The sequence below is a fragment of the Xiphophorus hellerii genome, chromosome 7 (genome assembly GCF_003331165.1).
Source record: "Xiphophorus hellerii strain 12219 chromosome 7, Xiphophorus_hellerii-4.1, whole genome shotgun sequence".
NCBI classification, from domain to species: domain Eukaryota; kingdom Metazoa; phylum Chordata; class Actinopteri; order Cyprinodontiformes; family Poeciliidae; genus Xiphophorus; species Xiphophorus hellerii.
This window is the reverse complement of record NC_045678.1, coordinates 20,253,486-20,272,244: the sequence shown is the minus strand read 5'-3', so window position 1 is coordinate 20,272,244 and position 18,759 is coordinate 20,253,486. Positions and strand designations below refer to the sequence as shown.

Sequence of the window (18,759 nt, the reverse complement as noted above, 5' to 3'; positions counted from 1 at the left end):
TGTTAACTACATGTAAAGGTCGTGCTTTTATTTTGGTAGTGTTGGTCCCGGAAGTGTGGCGTCTCCTGCTTTCTCTGTTGAGTAAAGAATGTTTGTAAAAGTTTGCGGATAAATTCAGGGCATGTTTTACTGCGAAATGTTTTTATAAAATTAAAGACATGAAGAAGAGGTTTCACATCGATCTGGACGATTCTGCTTTCACTAAAGAAAGAACACCGGTCTGTATTTTGATATAGCCACTAGCTGTGTAGCTAAATGGTTAGCCCTTCAGCCTGTTTAAAGAACCTTCAATTTCAGATGTCTTTCAAAATATTTTATTAAGGACAATACTGTGAAAAATATGTCAAATCAATTCTCATATTGTTATTTGATTGTCTTCCAGCTAAAGCCGCAGTTTCAGCCTTTATCCAAAGGACAACAAAACACAACCGCTCCAGCTACGTCTGCCACAGAGTCGGTTACAAAATCATCTGTGCAGCCCATCTCCTATGCAGATTACATTGTCCAGAGTAAAACTACAACAGCTGCTCCTCCACAGAGAGATGCTCCCTCTAAACTGGTCAGGGCTGAGGGAGCTGGAATCAGCAGTCTGCAGCAAGGGGAGTCTGTGTCGTCCCTCACTGGGGGCTCTGAAACTGTTCAAGACTGTGTTAAAGGCGCTGAAGTTCAGCCCGAGGAGGTGAAAAGGAATGATGAAAAACACGAGACTGCTGCTGAGGATAACAGCAGTCTGAAGTCAGATCCTAGTGTCATCCAGGGTCCCAAACCAGTGGGATCTGGGAGCAGCATTATTGTCAGTCCTCGACAGGTAAGCTTGGACTTGTAAATACATTGGACTCACTAAAGTACAAGATATCTATGCTTATGTGCATCAACAATTACACGCTTGTTGATGAGTGTCAATTTTGATTTATTAATTGTTTACATTTTTGTTTTTTTCTTCTGCAGAGGAGTAATCCCATTCTAAAGTTTGTGAGGAGCGTGCCCTGGGAGTTTGGAGATGTTGTTCCTGATTACGTCTTGGGACAGACAACTTGTGCTCTTTTCCTCAGGTGGGTGGCTTTAGGGGGCTATGAAGTAAGCAGTGTTTTTTCCTCACAAAGATTTTTCCTAAAATAGAGGTGGAGGGAAACTGCAGCAGCACTATTTTTGTTAAATATTGCGATGATATCAGAAGTAATAAATTCACCTTCTCCTATATTATCTCCTTCTCATCTGCCATTACATTGTCTACCACTCTGTTTGGGGTCTTTCATATCTTTGGTACTCCCTGTGTTACTGTTTTCATGCAGTAACACTCCATCCAGCAGACTGAATATGTTATTGGTATAAAAAGCATCAATTCCTGACAAATTGATTGTAACAGAATGCAGTCAATGTATTTCAGATGTACTTTGCAATATTGTTATACGGACTGAATCTGTTGTTGAAAAATATTATGCAGCCCCCTTCTAAATAATTTTGAAATTTTAGATATTTGAATTCCTACCATAGGTGGAGAGCTTATTGACAGTAACATTGTATTTGGCTTTGTGACACCCTTTATTATTAAAACAACTAAGACTAAACTTTTATTGTCAAAGTAGGGCATGTTTTATTTCATTAGTGAATAAAACTTGCCCAAGATACATTTTTGAGTGTTCTTGATTATTGATATTTATGTTAATACTGCTCTCTCCACACTTCACAATTTAGGTTCTGCCTATTGTGACTCTTTTGATTTATTGTTCAGAATAGCTCGCTTTGTTTTTAATGGGGATTTTTCTTGTGGCTTTATTAAGCCTATGAGACAATAGCACTATACTTTGTGTACAAAGCTTTAGTGAGTCTACTCCTCCTCTCATTTGAGTACCTTCCTAACACCTTCAATGACTTTCAATGATTTATGGAGGATGCCCAGAATTGTTTCTGAACTTGGCAGAACTGTGTTCTCATTTTTTGCACCTTGGCAATGGATTAATCTTCAAATTAGACTAAAGCTTATTTTTGTGTGTTTTGGGAAGAGTTTAAATCTTTCCTAAAGGTTTTAAGTGACCAGTACAACTTCTGTTTTTAAACTGGATTTTGTTTCTGCAATATGTTGACTCTGACTTATTTTGTTTAGATATTTTGGTGTTAATTTCTAACTTTTATCTTGCCTGATATTGCTGACTCTTCCTTCCTATTATTGCATTACAAACGGTACATTCCTATTATTGAATTGCACTGATGCACTGATGTTGCTATGATGATTAATTGAGATCTATTGTGCATCTCTGTTCCAAAAGGTAAATCATTTTTAGGAAACATGGAGTGGTGTTTTTCTGTTTGATTCGGGAAGTTTGTCCTAATGCTTGTTCTGTTTTATGTTTTGTGATTTTTTTCTCTTTTTCATGATGATGGCTTTGGCCCTGATTTGAAGCCTGAGGTATCACAACCTAAATCCAAACTACATCCATGACCGTTTAAAGCAGCTTGGGAGTACATTCACCTTACGTGTGTTGCTGGTTCAAGTTGATGTGGTAAGTAATGTTTAATCACTGTCACAGCGGACTTGCGTTTAAGGTTGATACATCACTTGCAGCCAAACACTATTATCAGAAAAGAATGTGACATAGTTTGCTGAATCTTTATATTTATCTGTATTTATCATTTTTCAATTTGCTGTGCAACACCCACTAATACAGAGTAACAGTACATTTCAAAATATGCTTTTGTTCTAGTAGTAAACATTACTTTTCTTACCTATGTAATTTAAACTTACAGTAGATTCCAAATTTACTTTAATGCTTGTCTGTGTTCAGATGAATTTCACTTTACTATTTGTAAAGTAAAACAATTTGTTCAAAGATCTAAAAATAATTAAAAAATGCTCGAGGCTACTATTTCATACTTAAATAGATGTATATAAAATGGTAACACAAATAATTTTGTAAGCAGAACATCCTTGTGCCGTCTTCCGTTACCGTCAGTCTATTTAAATCAGCTTTAACAGAAGACTAACTGTAATGTGAGCTCCCCTTATAGAACTATTCATCTATGAAGTGTATCTTGCTTCCACAGAATTGGGTTTGCTTACAACTGTACAACTGAAGTGTGCAGCTGGTTGCTATTTTTGGCATCACATGCAGCAAAAAATACCAGATGTCATAAAATTGGCCTATTTGAAAAATAAGCCTACTGTCTTACCATTTAATGTAAGAGTTCATCATTAAGAGTAATGTATAATATCAAAGTGTAAATTTATTTGGTTTTATATGTACAGAAAGATCCTCATCACGCTTTAAAGGAACTGGCTCGCATCTGTGTTATGGCCGACTGCACTCTTATCTTGGCTTGGAGGTAAAATTAACAAATGTCATACATCAGTGTTCAGAGAAACTCTTTAACTTCTTCAGCACGTTTAAATTGTGTAAAGAAATGATAAAGCTAAGTTTGTATTTTTTGTTCTATGTCACCGAATTGTATGTGTTAGCATGACCACCCTAAGATGGCCTTTGTTTATAGTTTTTAAATAATTTCATTTACTGTAAATAAACTTGTGAACCACAGTTGAGCACTTTTCTCTCTTTATTTTACTTAATATTAAATTGGCAGTCCAGAAGAAGCAGGACGTTACCTTGAAACATACAAGTCATATGAGAAGAAGCCAGCGGATCTTCTGAAGGAACAAGTTGAAAAAGACTACCTGTCAAAGGTCTGTTTGTATTTTTGTTTTGTTTTGTGTTAGAAATTTGATTATTCTGTACATTTCTTCCCACAACAAAATAGACTAATATTATTTATTTAAAAATAGATTATACAAAACTGAAATACAGCTGAGTCAACTTTGTACCAGCACATAAATGATTTGTGTTTCTTTAAAGGTTACAGATTGCCTGACAACTGTGAAGTCTATTAACAAAACAGATGCCACAACCTTGCTATCCACTTTTTCTGTGAGTATTTCTGGGAAACAACTATGAGGCCGTCTTGGATTGACTTATTTCCAGAATGGACAATATATTACTCACACAGGAGCTACGAAAGAATATTTAATACAGACCATATAAAATTCACCCTTTTTTTTAAGTCTAAGCTCAGAAATCTACAGAGTGCTTGGTAATTTGTTCCCATTTCTTATCAGTCTTCTCAGCTGGATGCTCTTAATTGTGAAGAAATTAAAAATATATCTTATTATGAAATGTTTTATAAAATGACTTGATTTTTTTCATTTCAATATTTTAGCACATTAACTGTTCTGTTTCAACTGTTAACTCGACTTAGATAGAATGCTGCGGGCACTATACAGATAACATACTGTGCTTTGTACTTCTTGTCCAGTCTGTAGAGGGAATCATCAATGCCTCTAAAGAAGACTTGGTTCTCTGTCCGGGCCTCGGACCACAAAAGGTGAAGACATATGGATCTTAAGGAAGGCTCATAATGATTATGCCAAGCATTTATTGAACATTGCTGGTTTACCTTTTGCGTTGACAGGCGAAACGTCTTTATGATGTCCTACATAAGCCTTTTCTGAAGTCAAGAACAAACAACAGCTGACATGGAAAGAATTGAAGAAAAGAAGCTGTCCCATTGAACAACCTTAACTAAGACACAATTTAAAGTACTTAATTGTAAGCACAAACTATTTTGATTTTAAAAATACGTGAACCATTTTATGCTGTTCTATGTTTTGAAGGCTATGTTTTTTACAGTAATAAATGTTATTTTTCTACAGTATATTCTCCCCTTTGTGTATTGATTACTGATTCACTGTGTGATATAGTGCCATAAAAAACTATTTGGCCTCTTTTAAATTTCTTCTGTTTTTGCTTTTTTTTTCACACTTAGCTGTTTTAGATAATCTTACTACCAAAAGCAGCAAAGAAACAAGACCATCACATTACCACATTGTTTGACGTTTTACGCTAGATAGTGTGACGCACCTTTTCAGAAAGTTCCACTTTTGTTGCTTGAGAATTCATCCATGGGTGTCATTTCAGCCCAGTTTCTTATTGCTGAAACATGACCACTGACCTCAATTGAGCCAAGAGAAGTCTGTAGTGCTTTAGATGTAGTTACTGTTTAGTAATTTTGGTTGACCATTCACTCCTAAGAAAATCCATTACTGTTCCATGCAGTCTCAATTTGTAGATAATGGCTCCCATCAGGGGTTATTGGATTCCCAAGGCATTATAAAGCTTTGTAAGGATTTATCTAGGCTGATAAATGTTATTGATTATATGTCTAGCAGTAATCAAGCCTGGGTGTGGTACAATTAGCCAATATTTTTTAATCACATTTAAATCATGATTTAATGGCGATTACTTTCTCCATATTAGACATGGTTTGTTTAGATAGCTTTTTTTTTCCTTTATAAAAAATTAAGCATTGCAGAGTAAAAATATTAATTTTAAAAGTTAAATATCCTTTTTATGTCATCAGATAATTGATTTTGTGGGAGCTGAAAGTGCTTTTTATGTAAATGCATCTTAGTTTACCTTGTATGTTATAAAACAGCAAGATCCAAAATCCTTGAAAAAGATAATGATCACGATGTCAAATCGTTTAATTTTAAACGAACACAACTATTGTCACGAATTAAAATTTATTGTATGCTGTAAAATAAATGCGGATGGTTTGGATTATTTTCAGTAATCCGACATGACGAATAAAAGAGTTTTGAAATTTCCGACAGCCGTGAAGGCTCCCAAGTCAACGTCAAAAACAGGAAGTGGTTTCCGCACTTCTGTTAGAGTGAGTTTTGCCGCTTGTTTCGCTATAGTAACATATGACTGTTTTGACTGTTATAAAAGGTGGTTCAGAAGTTAAAATAGATTGTATTAAAAGGCAAAATCAATTCTTTGTCAACGCCCCCTGTTTAAAACATGCAGACGGAGAAAGTAGAAGAAGAGGAGGATGCTCCTGAAGAGTATGTTGCCCTGTGTGATTTCACTGCAAGCGGCTCTGAGCAGGTTATTCTTCTGCCAGTCAAACTTCTTGCAAGATTTTGTAATAAAACTGTCAGTACTAGCCATTTTGCTCCGTTTTGTTCCACAGTTGAGTTTCATCACAGGAGACAAGCTGCTTGTGCACAACAAGTCTTCAGCAGATTGGTGGTGGGCAGAACTGCAGGGGGTGATCGGTTATGTTCCTGCCAGCTATCTGCGCCTGGATGGTGCTGAGGAGGGGGACGACACCTCCTTAGAGGACCCCTGGCAGGATGACGAATACTTCGGCAGCTATGGGACACTGGTTAGAAACATAGAACTGTCATTTTTCTGTTTCAATTTTCGCCAAGTTTCGCAAACTGACTAATACTCTATTTAATAAAATCAATCAACCTTGCATCTTGCAACCTTGCACTCCCACAGAGTCTTAAACATAGCAGGACCAACTAATTATGTTAGTTGATCCGGTGTGAACTTTTTTTTAACTTTAATGCTAATGACTCAAAATGTTGCTTTCTCATTACATTGTGTTATCATTTTGTAATGAAGTAACAGTGCAAAAGCAAAAGTATTTTCATCCCTTGAATGTTTTCACGTTTTGTCAAAATACTGCCACAAGTTGCCTAATCGTGTAGGTGTTAGAAAAATAACTCCCCTTTTACTTTCCAAACAAAAATCTTAAAAGTGTGACATGTTTTGTAATTACCACTCTGATACCCCTAAATAAAACCAAGTGTAACAAACTGCCTTCAGAAGTCACTGAATTAGTAACTCTGTAGGCGCTGCAGTAATGCACAGCTCAGAAGGGAGAGATTATTTTGCCAAAAGACAAAGCAAATGTACTGTATCTCATTTGTGGTCAGATGAGATCTAACCAATACTTCTAAGTGTCTCATTATGCTGTCGAGATGCTTCTTTTTAGCAGGCACGGGGAGGCTGGTCAGAGTTGCTCTGAAGATGGAAGCATCTAAATAAAGGGCAGTCTGGCTAGAAAACCTGTTAGAGGGTGAAAAAAGATTTCAGACAGGGGTCAAAGGTTTACTTTCAGGCATGCAAATGACCCTAAAAATACTGTTGAAGCTGAAATAACATGGTTTACATCAACTAATATCCATGCGTAAAAATGTCCCACTCAAAATCCAGACCAAAGTCAAAGGGAGAATTTATGTATATGGACACTCTTCATCAAGTATAGCCATTTTGCTAGGTTGAATAGGCAAAAACGTCAGTCTTGAGATATAGCAAGCATGTACCACAACAGACTTGCTATAAAATGAGGTTGCAGTATCATCTCTGGAGGCGCTAAATACAAGTGCACAACACACTTTCTTACTTAGTTGTAAACATTTTTGAAAATAACGTTTGGTCCACTTCACAGTAATGTATTGCTTTGTCTCTGGTCTGTCATATAAAATTGATTCTACTTAATGGTTGCATGACAAAACTTACAATACTTTTTCAAGACACTGTATATTTAGCTTCAAAAATTGAATGAATAATCAGATACATTTTCACAGGAGTGTGTAAATGTGTGTCCAAGTCCTAAGCCATCTAACCTTCAGAGTTGTTACTTTTAAAGTGCTTCAACATGTCAGTTTATGGGGGACTTAAAGTGACATGAAAGGAGAAACAGGATAAACCTTCACAACAGCTCTTGATGTTTGGTAATGCAACAACGTCATTAAAGAAATTGAAAGTATGTCACACCTAGAATGCATTTGAAAGTCAAGGCTCCTGTAAAAATGCAAATACTAGAAACTCCAATAAATAATCAAAGCAGTCACCAAGATGCTCTTGCTGACAGATGCATTTGTGCAGATTTTCTCGCAACGTTATTGACACTTTTTGTTGTGCACATTTTGTTTGGGAGAAGAACATCACAGTTTATTGCCAATAGTTTTAAAAGAGATTTGTTAGGAATAGCTATAAATAAACTGCCCTCGGAAAGATAATGCAACTATACAAAAAAAACCTGTAATCACACTATTGAGTTTGTGAGAATAAAGTCTGGGATTATATCTATTGTGTTTCTGCAACTGATTATGGTTATTAATCTTCATTAAACAATTCATAATATAATATATTTTGGTTGTACTTCACACGGACATCATTCTAGGACCAAGACAGAACAGTGAAGGGCATGGTACAGAGACAAAGACTTTATTAGAAATCTGTCTCCTACCTCAGACCCACAGATGGGCCCTATATGGATTTATCAATACATGCTGCAGTTAAACTGCAGATATTCAAGACCCATGATCAGGGTTGTAGATTCTAATTTGCACAAACTTCAGTCAGACGAAGGATCGATGAGCCAAACTGACTAGATTAGCATCTTTGCTGAAACAAGCCCTCTGCTCTCTGCTGCTAATGCAGGACAGATTACATAAAAGCACAAATCAATTTCTGCTGTATAAATGTTCATTTAAATAAAGCAGATGTTTGTGTGGCTTAACTGTGAAACAATGTACCTCTTAACGTAATTTCAGTTACTTTCTTGTATAAAAATTAGTTTAATTGATATACATATATATCCACAGGCTGTAGTGATGCACATAGCAGTTATTTAATGTGTTTGTCGCACAGAGACTTCACCTGGAGATGCTGTCGGACCGGAGCCGGACCGAGACATACCGGCAGGTTATTGTCAGCAATAGCGCTTCACTTAGGGATAAAGTGGTGATGGACCTCGGCTGTGGGACTGGCATTATCAGCATGTTCTGTGCTCAGCTGGCCAAACCTTCTATGGTAAAAACAGCAGATAAGTTCTAGCTGAACACAGTTTAATATTTTGTCTTCTGAGGGTTTCAAATGTATTAAACGTTTCAAGAATTCATACCCCTTCCTTTAGATAGTATATATTTTGCTGTATATAACTACAAACAATGGATTATTGGGATTTTTATGATGGGTCAACCCAGTGCATAGTTGTGAAGTGAAAGTAATATAATTCATGACTTTATTTTTTTCTTCATTCATATGAAAATCCGAGAAGTTTAACACATACAGTATATGTATGAAACCAATTTACAGGTCTCAGAGCCCCTTTTCAAATAAAATACTGCATGTATTTTGGGTTTTGTTTTTTGGTAGCTTTGCAGGACTACAGACTGAGGCTTTTGCCCACCAAAATAACTTTAAATAACTAAGCTCAGTCAGATTAGATCTGGAGCATCTCTAAACATTGGTTTTAAAGTCTTGAATAAAATGCTAAATTAGATTTGGCTGTAAGCCTTTCCAACACATAAATATGCTTTGTTGTGGGCCATTTTATTGTAGGTTTGTTTTGATCTCATTTGTATCCAGAGAACTTTGTTTGAGGTGTCCCCTACATGGCTTGTGACTAATTTCTGTGATTAATGCTGTCCTTGCCAGGCCTGTCAGTTCAGATGGATGACCATGTCTTTGTAGGTTTGCTGTTGTACCATACTCTTTGTATTTTATTATCATAAATTAAACAGCGCTCTATGGGATTATCAAAACTTTGGATTGTTTTATAATTTGTCCTTGCTTAAGGCAGAGGTTCCCAAAGATGTTCTTCTGCCCCCCAGTGGTTCCCAAAGATTTTCTGGGCCCCCCAATAGATTACAATAAAATCCCCCCCAAAAAAGAAAAAAAAATCAACTGGGCACACACATCGTTCAACCAGACATAAACCTATACTGTACACATATTTTGTTTTCAAACTCCACTGAAGTTTATTTCATACTTCAGCTTGCAACAAAACACACTACAAACCATCTTTACAGTGAAACACTTTTGTGTAACTTGTTTTTTTTCATTCATCCATACTGCTACCCGCTCCCCCCTGGCAATGGAACTGCGTCCCCCCCAGGGGGCGCGCCCCACACTTTGGGAACCACTGCTTTAAGGTTTCCAATAAGGGTCTCCCTGCTGTGCTCCTTGGTCATAGTGATGCCTTTTGTTTACTAATGTTCTCTAACAAATCTCTGAGGGCTTCACACAGTAGTTGTATTTGTATTGAGTTTACACAAAGATTTACTCTTTTTACTAATTAGGTTGGCTCTAAAGGCAATTTGGGAGTACTAGGTTTGATATAAGGGCACAGAATTAAAGATTGTTAAATACATCACCCCACCATGTGTTTAACAAATTTATTTGCAAAAACCTTTCAAAACTATGCCTTATTTTTCTTCTATTTCACAATTATGCACTGTTGTGTGTTGATCTGTCACAACAAAAATCGTAATAAGATTAATTGAATTCTCTGAATGGTTGCTTCTGCAAGATCCTACATGTGCTTCACATTATTCATTAATGTATTTATACCTCCATCTTTTGGACAATCCCTGTTACTACTGCAGAGACACAACTTGGTGTTAACGCTGCTCTAATTATTTGGTGGTTCTGTAGGTGTATGCTGTAGAGGCAAGCTCCATGGTGGAGCACACCAGACAGCTGGTGAAGCAGAACAGCTGTGAGGAGGTGGTCACTGTGCTCCAGGGGCGAGCAGAGGAGCTTGAGCTGCCAGAGCAGGTGGACATCCTGGTGTCTGAGTGGATGGGCAACTGTCTGCTGGTAATTATTAAACCTTCAGTGTTGCTTGTTATAAAATTTTCTGTAGTGTGCATAAAGCCTGTAACTTTCAAATTTGGTGTTTATTGTTTGGGAGTGATTTTAGAAGCAATGTGTAAAGTCGAGCTCGCAGGCTTCCAATGATCTATCCAATGAACTAAAGTAAAAAAAATGTTAATGACTTTCATCTAGGTCAGATTAGTGTATTTTATTTTACAGTCTTTTTCTTTGGTCTCACCTTTATATTAAAGATTTAAATATCTCAAATTTTTGTACTTTTTATTGGTCCAGTTTGAGTTCATGGTGGAGTCGGTCCTCTTGGCCAGGGATCGCTGGCTCCGGGATGGTGGTGTGATGTGGCCCTCCTCAGCAGCTTTAGCTCTGGTTCCATGTCAGGCCGACAGCTACTACACAGAGAAAATGGCCTTCTGGGAGCGACCTTATGGCCTGGACTTCACACCACTACAGTAAGAGCCATTGGTCAGCAGTGGAGCTGAACATTATCTTTTTGTCTACTTTTGTTTGCATTGCTCACTCCTCATTTTCAGAGTTTGTACACAAATGTGTAGGTGGTAGATTGATGTAGTGAGGTTTGAGATTTTTTACCTAGTGGGATGAGTCCTGTGGCACCCAGTGGAGGGGGCCTCTAAAGCAAATCAGGCTTTTAACTTTGCATCACTTACAACAATAAGCTGTTTCTTTTTCTAATAAACTGTTCAGAGTCTGAAAAAGTCTCAATTTCATGCTTTGAAAGATACAGAGCCAAACACTTCTGCAGGTTCTTCATGGTGGATAGCAATGTCTTTTTTTTTATGAAAGTCAGTGAAAATTAGACACTAGGATCAACAAAAGGCTCATGAAACAAAATGAAACAAGGAAAAATAACACGAATGAGCAAGAAAAAGGTTCAGATATAGATTTAAAAATAGATTTTTAAGGAAACCAAATAAGTAATGCACAGTAATGACATTAATGGCATTTATTCCTGTCACAAGAATTATGAACTTGTTAGATATTTTTTTAAACTTTGTTTTAAACACTAAGCTTCTAAATGGTATTGATATTAAATTAATTACATTTTATTCAAGTTTGTTGAAGCTGAGACAGATGGAGAAGTAGTGGAACACTGGCCTTGAGCACTGTCTGGCTCCTGATTGATGTCTCATCCCTGCAGGCCTTTGGCACAGCAGGAGTTCTTCACCAAGCCAAAGTTCAGCCATCTTATTGACCCTGAGGACTGCCTCTCTGCTCCCTGTGATGTCATCTGCCTTAACATGTACACTGTACAAGTGAGAGACCTTGAGGTATCAAATGGACTTCTCTATTGCAAGAGACTGTAGTTCTTATCTTTTGATACTAATGGAGCGGAGTTTCATTTCTCAGGAAATGAAGGGTGAGTTTCAGTTTTGTGTGGAGAAGCCTGGAATTTTCCACGGATTCACGGCCTGGTTCACTGTTCAGTTTGAAAGCCTGGAGATGGGAGGAGCAACAGTGGAGCTCAACACCGGACCAAACTCAGAGTAAAAATCTGCAACTACACTAAATAAAAGTATCTAATTCACACGTTCAAAATCCATCAATAAATTAGAATATACTCCAGTTTCGATAATTTAATTTAAAAACTCATTTATAGATTCATTACACAAAGCATTTATTTATTTTATTTTATACATCTATGATAAGAAATTCTTTAATAGTCTAGCTGCATCCTAGCTACATAATTTACTAAACGTTCACATCCCTGACATTAACCTACCAGTTTCTCCTCAATGTTTTGAAATCAAAGTTAAAATGTGAGAAGAAATTAATGTTCTAAGTGGACAGTAAAGTATCATGCTGCTACATGTCTACACCACTTAGCCTGAAGAGTCATTTTTAGTGCCCATTTCAAAACTTGTTTCTTTTCTCCATCCTTTGACTAATTATACACAAAACACCAAATGTGCTACTCTTCTGGTTTTTACTTATTTTATTCTAACCGTTTTATTCTATGTTCTATTTAACTGTAGTTTGGCAAAACTGTGAAACACTTTGGTCAGCTATTTTTCTTTTACATTTGCTGAATAAAGGCATTGAAGTTAAGGAAGGTAAAATGCTAAGGCCCATTTTCAGGATACATCTGTGTGCGTTGCCTCATCTTGTGAGTTTCTCTCAAAATCGTTAAAAATTCTTTGCTTTGCAATCTTTTTAGGGCTTATTCACTTTTTCTACCAAATCTTAATTTGTAGATTTACGTTGTATACCCATTGGATACAACATCCTGTGAACAGTAACATATTTTAGCAACTATATTTTTCTGGGGTTTACCCACCATTTGGGTTTAATAACTTTCTGCTGGACAACTATCAAGTCAATAGTCGTCTCCATGATTATGTAGGCCTTAATATAACATTTCTGTATGCAATGTTCTGTTTTTATTGGTGTCAAGTGTTAAAATATTTGTAGAAACTAATTTTCTGGTGTTAATTGGCTGCAAACCATAGTCATTAAATAGAATATGAGCGAATGGGTTTTACTGTTTGAATTGAATTTCTATAGTATACAAATGTTTCAATATTCCAATTTACTGAGAACCAGCTGTGTTATGAAATGACTCTTTGTTTATGATCTGTTAATCCTCAGTCCAACCCATTGGAAGCAGACTTTGTTCATGCTGGACAGGCCGATCCAGGTGTACACCGGAGACTCCATCCATGGAAACGTTGTCCTGCGCAGAAACCCAGTGTGGAGACGCCACATGACCGTTATGTTGCACTGGAACATCAACAGCAACACGGACGACTGCCAGGCAAATATCTCACTAAACATCCATATTCATAAATGTGCTGTTGTTTTCACGACTTTTGTTCACTTTCTCCTTACATTTACAGGCTGGAACAAAAAGTTTCCCCATGTGGAGGTGACTGGTTTGTGGCGAATCAACAGTAAACCAGTCAAATATGTCCACTCTTTGCCCATGAGCTGCTGCTGACCAGTAATCAGAAGCAATTACTGAAAATGTGACACCCAGGGTGCTACCTGGCAGGCCATTTGAGTCTTTAGTGATGCAACTGATCACTACAGGGACAGGTGGTCACACAGCAGGTCATTCTTTAAGAGCAGCATGTGACTGAAAAGAAGAAATTGAGGAGTCACTGATAGAGGAAAATAGGGGTCATTAAAGAGTAGCAAGAAACTCTTTAAGGTACAACAGAAAAATAATGTTTTAATCTTTATTCTACTCAAAGATTAGATTTAAAGATTTTTTACAATGGTTTAAAAAAAAGCTTAATTTACATTTTCACTTAAACTGATATTCAATTATTTAAACACCTAACGATAAGAAGATTTTTGTTAATTAGCTTTTCATGTTAAAGTAAGCAATAAATTAAGAATTTGTGGATTACCAGTAACAAGCTAAAGTAATAATTTAAAATGTCGAAACACTCCTGTTGAGGTGCACTACTAATCTGCTGGGTAAAAATTGTCTTCTACACTTAGACAATATTTGCATAAACACAAGTCAGGGTTTGGTAACTAAAGCCAGCAACCTTATAATGATAAAACTGTTATAAAAAAAATACAGCTTGTAAACTATGATGGGCAGCATGTATTACTTTTGTTACTCCACAAAGAATGTCGAAAAAGTCCAACACCTCACCATTACATTTAGTTGGTGAAAATGATAAAGATTGTGCATTTCCACTGTAGGAACCTTTCCCAGGAACTAGGGTAGTATTCATATTTTAGGGCTTATTATTGTCACTGCAGTTAATGCAGGGTTTATTTTTTTAGCTTCTGTATCGTCTATATCTTATGGTAATTTTAAAACATAAAAAGCAGTAATTGGCATTTTTGTTTGTCAACACAACATTTAAATCCATCCATAGGTGTTGAATATCAGTGTTTTACACAGTAGCCAATTTTAATACATTATTCAAGTCTCGTAACCTTAATGAAAATCAGTAAACGATAAGGAGGTAATGCTGTCAAAGCTATTTTGTTACGAGTTTAATCCATTTTATGTGTAATTTCAGGATTCAAGTCAAAAAGATCGCCACCTCAAGAGTCTATCATTAAATCTATGCCTTAATGAAACAGATGCAGCTCTTTTGAGACTCACTGCTACTTTATTCGTTATAAATATATATGGATTATTACAATCCGAGTTTTATTTTATTTCATCTGCGTGTTACATATCTACTGAGTAAAAACTGCACAATGAGCATGGCTCTAGATCACAAGGTTTGTAATATTTAGCTTTTCCCACCTTTCCTGTTGCCCTAAAAACGTTTCTATACAGAAAAGTCGGAGAGAAATTCAAATAAGCTTGTCACAGTTATTTCTTTTTTATTCTAGAAGTCCATATCTCTTTTTTTTTTGCTTTCTGGTCTCAATTGTAGGAGGAGGTCTGTATTCAAAGAATAGTGAAGATGAGCACCAATGGCTCAGCTGTAAGAGTGACACTCAAAGTAAACTTTTGGACCTCACAGTGGAAATGCACAAATCTGACATTAAAAAAAAACCAACAAAGAAACACTCCAATAAATAATGTTCCACATGCTCAAAATAAAACATATTTTTGCTCAGACCTGTATTTAAAAATTAAAATAATAAATATATGGTATAGATAGCATATTTGTAATTCTATTTTTTTCTGTAGCAAAAGAAATGATCGTTCCTTTGCTATTTTTAAATAAAACAAACAATTATGTTTTTTATTTTCAAATATTCTTATCCTTAGTTCTCTTACCATGATATCTCATATTGGGCCGTACCTTTTACAAAAATGTTGTATAGCTTTGCACACATGGGGCTGTAGATAATAAAACTAAATTACAAAATGAGATGAAAGGACAGATATGTTCTGTGTGCACAAATATTAACCAAGTAATAGGGGGGATGCAAACTGCAGAGGATTTGAGAAGAATCAAGAGAAGCTACCAAGAACTACATTTATCTTGTATTTCTATTATATTCCATAACTGCATCCTATAGAGGATGTCGGAAGAAAAATGTACAGTGAAGAAAAACAGTCCGCCATGTTGGATTAACCGAGATTAACTGAGGTATAAGATGCTCAGAGACGTGACCAAGGTAAGGAAGGCTAAAACCTGAACATCACAAAACAAGAAAAATAATCTGAAGCATATGGACTGTGGCAAGAAATATCTGAAGACAGATTTTTCAAAGGTTTTATGGCTTGATGAAATGAGAGTGACCTGATGGACCTGGTGGATGGACATGTGGATCAGTAATGTGCCAGAGCTCCAAGTCAGATGTCAAAGTGGAGCTCATTATTAAAGATGACGTTTGGATCTTATCGGGTTGAAGATAGGCTCAAAATCGACTCCCAAAGATACGGCAGTTTTTTTTAAGATACTTTCTACAGGCAGCAGTACAGGAAGAAGTCTACATCTTTCAAAGAGACAATGATTTTTATGCAGGATAAAGGCTAGCCAGAAAAGGTGTTAAAGATGGAAAACTGCTGACAGATGTTGCTCACCTGACCTGTGGGCAGTTAAACAGGAAATGTACAGTGAAGAAAAACAGTCCGCCATGTTGGATTAAACAAGAACACTATGAATACTGTATGTTGACTAATAAAAACAAGGTTTGCTTGATAATTGTGAACACCGTACTTGCATGACTCTTGTATTCCACTTTAACTCAGTGACCTCAGTGTTATAAGTTTTCTCTTTAGCATCTATTTCTGTCATGTTTATCACACCCACAATATTATGCTTACAAAAACTATTCACTTGGACAATATTTCTCATCAAGTAAATAACAGAAGTTTGTGGAATACTACTACCTATTTTCTCATTTGTAAACATTTATACAAAATGCTGAAGTTGACACTAACGTGTTGCACCTGTTTGCTGAAGCAGAAGTGTTTTGAAGCATCTCCTCTTGGTTAAACATCAGTCTCAGTTTTTATTGTGATGTGTGTTTTCATCTCCGAGGATAACTCCTGATTGGGTAAGCTCTCTGGGGAAGGAAGCCTGGAGAGCGGAACAAACTGTGGAGGCTTAACAACTTCGTATTTAACACAATTTTTTTCCTTTTTCTGCTTCAAGTGTTTGTCACAGTGGTTCACGAACGTTTCCAACTTGACGAAGGTCTTGTTGCATACTTTGCAGTGATATGGTCGCTGGCCTTTTTTTAGGCGTATGTGAAGCCGGATGTATGAAGAGCGCACAAAAGTGCGGCAGCAGACGCCGCACTTAAGATCCACCATGTTGCTTTGCGCTTCGTGTGGCTTGTTGACTGGAGGTGCGGGTGCAGAAATGATAGCAGGAACAGGTGCGGGTCTGGCTTGTCCGGCGGCCTCTAGAGCCTTGTGGGAGAGCAGAGTAGACATAGAGCGGAAGCCTGCGCCACACTGTTCACATTTGTAGGGCCTTTCACCGGTGTGGAGTCGAATGTGTGCCAGAAGCCCGGCCTTCTGGGTAAACGACTTGCTGCAGTAGGTGCATTTAAAAGGCTTCTCTCCTGTGTGCAGCCGACGGTGGGTCTTCAAGTGTGAGGCGCGCCCAAAGTTCTTTCCACACTCGGGGCATTTAAACGGTTTATCACCACTGTGGATCACCTTGTGAGCCATCAAGTGGGAGGACTGATGGAAGAACTTACCGCAGATGTTACACCTGAACTTCCTTTCCTTGTTGTGGGAGGTGAGGTGAAGACTCAGGTGGGCAGATGAGATGAAGGTTTTGTTGCATATGCTGCAGCTGTGAGGGTCCAGTCGAATGCGCCGATGGGCTCGCCGGCCGTTAGGGGGGCTGCTGCTGCCTCCAGCCTCACAGGATGGACATTTGAATGGAGCATCTCTGCTGTCTGTCTGCTTCTGCTGAGCTGATGCGGAATCATAGTGGGAGTCCAGCTGTGGTGGGCTGAAACTGCACCCGCACTCTGAGCAGAGCCTGGACTCCTCCTGCTGCTGGTCATCGGTTTTATCCAGCATCCTGATATTTACAACCACACCAAGGAGGGACTGATAACCTATAAATGAAATAGAAACACACAACTAGATAAAATGATATGCAGCTTTTAGCTGTGTTTTAAAGTGTTAACAAAAAAAGTGTTGACAAAAGGCAGACTGTAATGGCTAGGTGATTGTAGCTTTTGAGGGATGCCACCAGGCTGAAGCAATTAGCATCTATGTCGTCCAATAATGGAATCTATTTCTCAGTTTTATTTTTCCACAAGGGTGTGGACTATTCTTCTTTCTCTCCTCTACTCCTATCTTCTTACCTTTTAAACCTTTTCCCGACACACACACACACCTACACCACAGTTCTATGTCCTGTCCTGTTCGCCGGACAGGACATGTTAAGAAAAATAAAATATATATATTTTATAAATATACACACGGGTCTACCCGTGTAGACACGTGTGGAATAAAATATTTAACCCTGTGGACCAAGCTAAGAAGCAGTTAATGCTGGTTTTGACTGAAAGGTGTCAGAAAACATCACCGTTACTGCGGGCCACTCTGCTTGCCTGTGGTGCACCCCTCCAAAAAATCCTAAAAAACCACGTAAGCATTAGAGTTGGACGTTGGAACAATGGAAGATTACGGCCTGACCTGATAAATCACGTTTATATCTAAGGGAACACAGGCTTTACTATGGGAAGAAAGCACCCTGGCAGAGGCAGTGTGACGCTTCGCAGCAGGGGTACAAGACCTCTGGGTCACAGAGGGTTCCCAATAACTTCAGAATCAGTTACAGCGCATTATTAGGCAGGTGGTCATAATGTTATACAAGAATGGTTTACCTGCTGTAGACAACGCACAGCTCAACCTCCCCGCTTTATACCGCAGTATCTTTTAATCGGTGATTTATTTCATCCCCATAATGTGGCACTTATAATTAAACAGAGCAAGTAGACCGAACATAAACGGGCAAATCTTAAAACCTCACTTAAAATCCGCCCAGTAAAGCTCCTGTCATCATGCTGCGGCCTGCAGCGCCGTAAACAAAGCGGGGGATGCAAACCAACAAAGACTTCACATACCGTGCTCATTTTTTTTCCTAACAAAGCGGATTTCTTTTGTTTTGGGTGTTCTTCCTGTGAGCCGCTGTTAAAACATAGCCAGAAACTGGGTTTAATTAACACATTTCAGGGAGTGTTGTGCCGTGTTTCGTCGTTTTCTTTTCTGGAAGGAGGCTGCTCCGTTTTTCTGTGCAGGAACAGAGCTGCAGCATCATCTAGCGAGCGGCGGACCCCGGCACCAAAGCCTGATAGTGGTCGACAGCGCTGTTTAGCGGTTACTTGGATGAATTAACTCGGTCTTGTGCGCATCACAGGGGAACAGAATTGCGCACAA

General features: G+C 37.8%; 3 protein-coding genes across 5 annotated transcripts; 2 read left to right on the top strand and 1 right to left on the bottom strand.

The window, feature by feature from the left end:
* The first annotated feature begins 25 nt into the window (after positions 1-25).
* Positions 26-4,701, top strand: ercc1 (excision repair cross-complementation group 1). Its single transcript, XM_032567824.1, has 9 exons — positions 26-218; positions 383-808; positions 949-1,052; positions 2,402-2,501; positions 3,245-3,321; positions 3,577-3,676; positions 3,846-3,917; positions 4,303-4,371; positions 4,459-4,701. Exons 1-9 carry the CDS (start codon positions 159-161, stop codon positions 4,519-4,521), a joined length of 1,071 nt encoding a protein of 356 aa, XP_032423715.1. The 5' UTR covers positions 26-158; the 3' UTR covers positions 4,522-4,701.
* Positions 4,702-4,777: 76 nt separating this feature from the next.
* Positions 4,778-16,061, top strand: prmt2 (protein arginine methyltransferase 2). 3 transcript variants are annotated; one of them, XM_032567822.1, is made up of 9 exons: positions 4,778-5,936; positions 6,022-6,216; positions 8,499-8,660; positions 10,287-10,451; positions 10,740-10,915; positions 11,623-11,752; positions 11,832-11,968; positions 13,071-13,236; positions 13,319-16,061. In XM_032567822.1, the coding sequence occupies exons 1-9, from the start codon at positions 5,850-5,852 to the stop codon at positions 13,349-13,351; spliced, it is 1,251 nt and encodes a 416-aa protein (XP_032423713.1). In that variant the 5' UTR covers positions 4,778-5,849; the 3' UTR covers positions 13,352-16,061. The 3 variants fall into 3 exon arrangements, with proteins under 3 accessions (XP_032423713.1, XP_032423714.1, XP_032423712.1); XM_032567823.1 differs by having other exon boundaries at positions 4,778-5,893; positions 13,071-16,061; XM_032567821.1 differs by having other exon boundaries at positions 13,071-16,061.
* Positions 14,458-18,648, bottom strand: LOC116723151 (zinc finger protein 723). Its single transcript, XM_032567826.1, has 2 exons — positions 18,447-18,648; positions 14,458-17,429 (listed from the first exon to the last, which is right to left on the bottom strand). Exon 2 carries the CDS (start codon positions 17,389-17,391, stop codon positions 16,345-16,347), a length of 1,047 nt encoding a protein of 348 aa, XP_032423717.1. The 5' UTR covers positions 17,392-17,429; positions 18,447-18,648; the 3' UTR covers positions 14,458-16,344.
* Between the last annotated feature and the right edge of the window lie 111 nt (positions 18,649-18,759).

What these genes read in the sequence shown, in the direction of transcription:
- ercc1 (XM_032567824.1), top strand. Translation starts at nt 159, where the DNA reads ATGAAGAAGAGGTTTCACATCGATCTGGACGATTCTGCTTTCACTAAA. An exon ending in TGCTGGTTCAAGTTGATGTG is followed by an intron (nt 2,502 to 3,244) that starts GTAAGTAATGTT and finishes TTATATGTACAG; the next exon opens with AAAGATCCTCATCACGCTTT. An exon ending in CGGGCCTCGGACCACAAAAG is followed by an intron (nt 4,372 to 4,458) that starts GTGAAGACATAT and finishes TTGCGTTGACAG; the next exon opens with GCGAAACGTCTTTATGATGT.
- prmt2 (XM_032567821.1), top strand. Translation starts at nt 5,850, where the DNA reads ATGCAGACGGAGAAAGTAGAAGAAGAGGAGGATGCTCCTGAAGAGTAT. An exon ending in TCGGCAGCTATGGGACACTG is followed by an intron (nt 6,217 to 8,498) that starts GTTAGAAACATA and finishes TTTGTCGCACAG; the next exon opens with AGACTTCACCTGGAGATGCT. An exon ending in AGCTGGCCAAACCTTCTATG is followed by an intron (nt 8,661 to 10,286) that starts GTAAAAACAGCA and finishes GTGGTTCTGTAG; the next exon opens with GTGTATGCTGTAGAGGCAAG.
- LOC116723151 (XM_032567826.1), bottom strand. Translation starts at nt 17,391, where the DNA reads ATGCTGGATAAAACCGATGACCAGCAGCAGGAGGAGTCCAGGCTCTGC.